This window comes from Anopheles funestus, chromosome 3RL (assembly GCF_943734845.2).
Source record: "Anopheles funestus chromosome 3RL, idAnoFuneDA-416_04, whole genome shotgun sequence".
NCBI lineage: Eukaryota > Metazoa > Arthropoda > Insecta > Diptera > Culicidae > Anopheles > Anopheles funestus.
The window spans coordinates 55112347-55117161 of record NC_064599.1 but is presented as its reverse complement, the minus strand read 5'-3'; the positions used below and the strand labels follow the sequence as shown (position 1 = coordinate 55117161).

Genomic DNA, 4815 nt, shown 5'->3' with positions numbered 1-4815 from the left:
CATAGATGAAGTATGTTCTATGCCGCGCTAACATAAACAGCGGCAAACAATGAGTTCTTATAGAAAGACGGTTTTATAATTGTTATTTTAAGAATGAGAAAAAAAGCCTTAATGCGTTAAATTGCTCAGCTTTTCTACAGTCTGTAATAAAGACTAGAATAAAAATGAAAACTTACGCAGATTACAGTCTTTTTTTTGTAATGAAATTGTTTATTTTCTTTTGGTAATATTTTGCTTCGTTAACCAAAAAAGAGAAAAAAATGTAATAAGCTACGCGACTTATATCAACTTTGCCTGCATCTGCTCATCTCAATCAAAATCCAGTGCTCCATTTCGATCTTTCTGACAGGGTTGGAACATTTATTTTCACTGTCCGGAAAATATGACCCGAGCGTTCAATTTTTGGATGGATGAAATAAGTAAAAAAAAACAAACCATCGCTTGCTTTTAGTACACACCGGTCTGCCTGTCATGGCTGCAAGAGCAATTTACGCACACTTGACGCTAAATTTGGCCATCCCGTACCCGGCGTCAGCTGTTTCGAGATTCTTTGGAACGGCATACTAACACTACCGCAACCGTTCCGTAACGTACGCTGTAACGTTCACTCCGTTTGCCGTCAACCTGATGCGCACCGTGTAGCGACGCAAGCGCAATGCGCTTTCAACGGGCAAACGAAACGCAAACAAAATGCAACGATCCAACCAGACGGACGTCATAGGGATGGAAATGATCACCTACTGCCCCGTACTGCGGTACGCATCATAATGTTCACGGGGCAGTATTTTCGTACACCGCACACGAAATGCGAAATGCGAGAAAGTCTAACAGTCGGTCAGCAGTCCGGTTGGGCATTCGTCCGGCTTGGTAGTGCGTGTTCTAACCGTGCAAGTAAAGGTGAGCAGTGTGAAAGGATTTTTTATTGAAAATTTTTGTGAAAATTTGTGCTATTTCGGGACAGAAGATAGGGTTTTTTTCTGGTAGCGAAAAACTGGAAAATTATTTAAATTATAAAACAGTGATGGGAAGAAGAGGTTTAGTGATAGAACAAAAAAAAGGCCAAGTGTTATGCAACTACTGTCTAATCGTGTGTGCGTAAGATAATGCACCAACTTCGTTTGTGTTACTTTGCCTTGGATAAATTGCAAGAAAAACATTAATTCTACTGGAATTAAACAACACAACACAAGTTGAGCCTGTGGGTATTCTTTTCGCCCTGTGATTGAAACGAAATATTACATATCTTCTAATAAAAGAATTAAATTACTTTTTATGACTTCGCAGGAAAATATTTTAAAAAAATCATAAGATCATGCATACTCCGCACTGGATGCTCTACGTAAAATATACGCACGAACAGGAAAAAAATCGAGCAGAGATATTTGCAATTTGCGCACTTAGTGTTTGCCTCCTTCTTCCTTCCTACTAGCTCTATTTTTCCTCCTTTGCTAAACTGCCGGCAGTTTCTATTTCCATCATCCACATTTTAACCGCTGACAGGCTTTAAGTTGTGAATTGAAAGCCGCCAAACGGTATCTTTTCCTCCCTCCCCCCGTAAATCCGTTTGCGGTCGCTGTTTCCATTTTGCCCTTGTGTGGCCCACAGTTGGGTGCATCAACAAATCCGTTCCCAAAACAGTAGCATTTCCGTTGAAACGTCATGCCTGTATGCGTGATGCGAATGAAGGTCGTTCGTTAGGCCGTTTTTAGGTAGAGAAATAAAACTTTCCTTCTTTTGGGTGGAAAGTTTTAATTGCGTGTCACACGGGTGGCGCTGTGCGCGTACGTTTTTTTTTTGTCCACGCACAGGGAAAGGTGTTTCCGATAGCCCGATGGAAAGGTTGTGTCGTTAACAGAAACTTTTTGCGAAGTAAGAAAAATATGTGTATGGAACAGAAGGTTGACACAACAGGATAACAAATCCTGTACTACCAAGCGTACGAGATCATTTTTGAGGAAACATTATAATATTTAGCATAATTTCAGGCTTTATTCTTATCAGTAATTGTGACGTGCAAGAAGCAAAAGACGTGCAGCCATGCAGCCCAACTTAACGAACAAGGTAAGAATTATCGAAGGGAAAATTAGTTTAAAGTTTTGTATTACATTTCTTCGCCCCTTTGTGGAACGATGAAAAAAGAAGAAAAGAGCTGAAAAGGAAAACAAAACAAATCTGTCTTTTTTATATAGTCGAGTTTCGGTGTGAGAGGAATAGTATTTACCATTTTTATCTCGTATGAAGAGATTAAATAGTTATTAACACGTCACGAAAAAAAAACATTGATTTTCCATATTGACGCCCATATATGCAGCTGTTAATTAGTAAATTATGTATTTCATTTCGAGCTTAAATTCAAATTTATTTCTTCTATTATTTAAACAGATTGAAGCAATGCAATCAATTATCAATTATAAATTATAGCAGGATTCATTTAAAAAAAAATTTCTATTGATTTCATTTTCAAAATATAACGTGTTGTTCGTAATATTTGACAAAATTTATCAAAAATGACAACGTAATTCTTTACATCTTCAAATCCATTCAATAAGAGCTGGTTAGGAACCTTCAAATAAACTGGTTAGGAACTATTTATTTGACCATGTTTTTGCTATCAATATTAAATAAGAATTTTTAATACGAATTATGAATAAAAACGAAGGACAACTGGTAATCTATTTACGTTACTCTACTATCATTAGTATTCAATACGTTTTCATTAGTACAAACTCAGTTTTGCTTAAATTTTTTATGTCATCTTAACCGTTTGTCTCACCCCCCGTTTCAGCGTTTGTCCATCTGCGGATGGAAAAAAAGTGGCAACGAAAAATCGAAGCTGGTACCGTGGGACGTGATCGATCGATTGGTAGTACCGATTATTTGCTGTCACGCTGCGGCAATTCTCATTTCCGGTGCGCTGAATCTGCTACGAATTTCCCAAGTGTCCGCATTGGTCCTGTTCATCCTGTTCACCATCCTGACCGTTAGCGGTGTGTTCTTCTACCACAGCCTTACGGTAAGTACAACGACCCTTACCAAGAAATACAATTTGCTCCGGTTGCTTCTGCTTATTGAAGCATGCGTTGGGAGTTTACCACCGTTGCATTTGCGCCTCCCTTGGGGGGGAATGGGTGGTTGCAAGAATATATTCACCTGCTGGCAATTGCACTAAAGCTACTTCCAGAAATTAGCGACTCGAAGGTGTGCTGGGGTGTAGACAATGGAAGCCATGTGAATTCTAGCAGAAAACAAAGTCATGCATAAAACTCAAACTTTTAAACTCGTGCTACGGTGCAGCTTCTTTCCCGAAAGCATATCTTCAGGTGGGAATTATATGAGCTAGAAAGAAAACAAGAAGAAGAGTGTACATACAAACAAGTCAAGCACTGTAACTGCTTCGTTACATCAAAGTGTACAGTTGTTTGCAGTGAGTTTTCCAGGATCTGTGCAACATTCGCCAAACGTTGACTAACATACTGCTTTGTGCTGTTAAAACAAAGCATTAGTACATGGAACAGAAGTTAAAAAGCGTGTATGCTTTTTTTAACGTTATAAACTTTTTCTTCACGAACAAAAGGATTCATCAAGGATTTCAGTTGTGCTAGCTGCATCTTGAGATCATTGTAGTTGTGTTTTGTTCTAACCTCAACAATTTCTCACAAGCTTTAAACAACCTTGTAAAGGGCCTTCGGTATGTACTTGGTGTGTTTTTGCCTTCATTGACGTCAAATTGTTTCAAAGTTTTGTAACATTCGCTGTGCTGAGGAGTTTTTGTGTTTAGCACTTTGAATACCTCACGTTTACTGTGCGTAATCGTCTTTGTGTTCGCATGATTTGCTTCAGGGAGATATACAATTTTATGACTCAAGAATTGAGATGGTATTAGTAATTAAGGGAAGGTATTTTTGTTTCTTAAGTGCAATGTTTTTCTTTCTTAAACGTAAACGCTACATTTGTATCGCATAATTATCTATGCGTTTTATTCAAAGTGCTAATGATTTAATTCTCTTACAAGTACTTAGTATTGACGGATAAAATAGTTATAGAAAATTTATGCTCTTTCGTAATTTCGGTTCGAATCGTCTTTAATTCACATAAAAACAACTCAGCTACATTAAAAATAAAATCAAATTATGAGCTCGCATGCGTTTATGTATCTGTCTAGTAACCCTGCAATGGTTTCCCGTGCAAAGCGTGTTACATACTTTTAGGCTGATTTTATCGACGCGAGTCGATGCATTTGAGGTCACTATAATTTTGTTGACGGAACTACAATCATGCTAACAAGCTGTTGATAAGGTTTAGCAGTAGAACGTCGATCAGAAAAAGTATTTAATTTAAATTTAATTTCTATATTTGTAATGGGTTATATTCTTCACGAAACATTATCGATATTCATAACCTATACTTGAGTAATTTTTTTATAATTCGTTAAGAAAGAATAATTCCAACCATTGAAATAGAGAAGAAAACGTTTAAAATGCCTAAAACAACAGTCTTTAACCGCTGGAACGACAGCCACGCGAACACGCATCAGAAAACAAATGAAAAAAAAACATCTCCCAACTCGAATGTAACGGTCCGTAACGCTTCTTTTTCTGTCTTAACGATCAATCTGAAAACACAGCTGTGATTCGCTAGCAGGTGAAGGTGCTACGTGGCATACTAATTGTTTTGGTGATGTTATGTTTATATATCTTGCAATAGTTAGGTATCTTAAACATATTCTAGCAATTAGTTCAAAAAAAAAATCAAAAAACAGTAACCCATTTCGGATGCTACTTGAAAGTTTTCCCAAAAAGACAACAAAAACACCGC

At 37.4% G+C, this 4815-nt stretch overlaps 1 protein-coding gene across 1 annotated transcript in view; it reads left to right on the top strand.

Annotated features, from left to right (window-relative positions):
* Positions 1-783: 783 nt before the first annotated feature.
* The window catches only part of LOC125767984 (D-beta-hydroxybutyrate dehydrogenase, mitochondrial), a 38918-nt gene continuing 34886 nt past the window's right edge, over positions 784-4815 (top strand). Inside the window, exons 1-3 of the mRNA XM_049435051.1 lie at positions 784-897; positions 1986-2061; positions 2786-3013. Coding sequence (XP_049291008.1) covers positions 2038-2061; positions 2786-3013 — 252 coding nt within the window. The 5' untranslated portion in view covers positions 784-897; positions 1986-2037. The remainder of the gene's footprint in view (positions 898-1985; positions 2062-2785; positions 3014-4815) is intronic.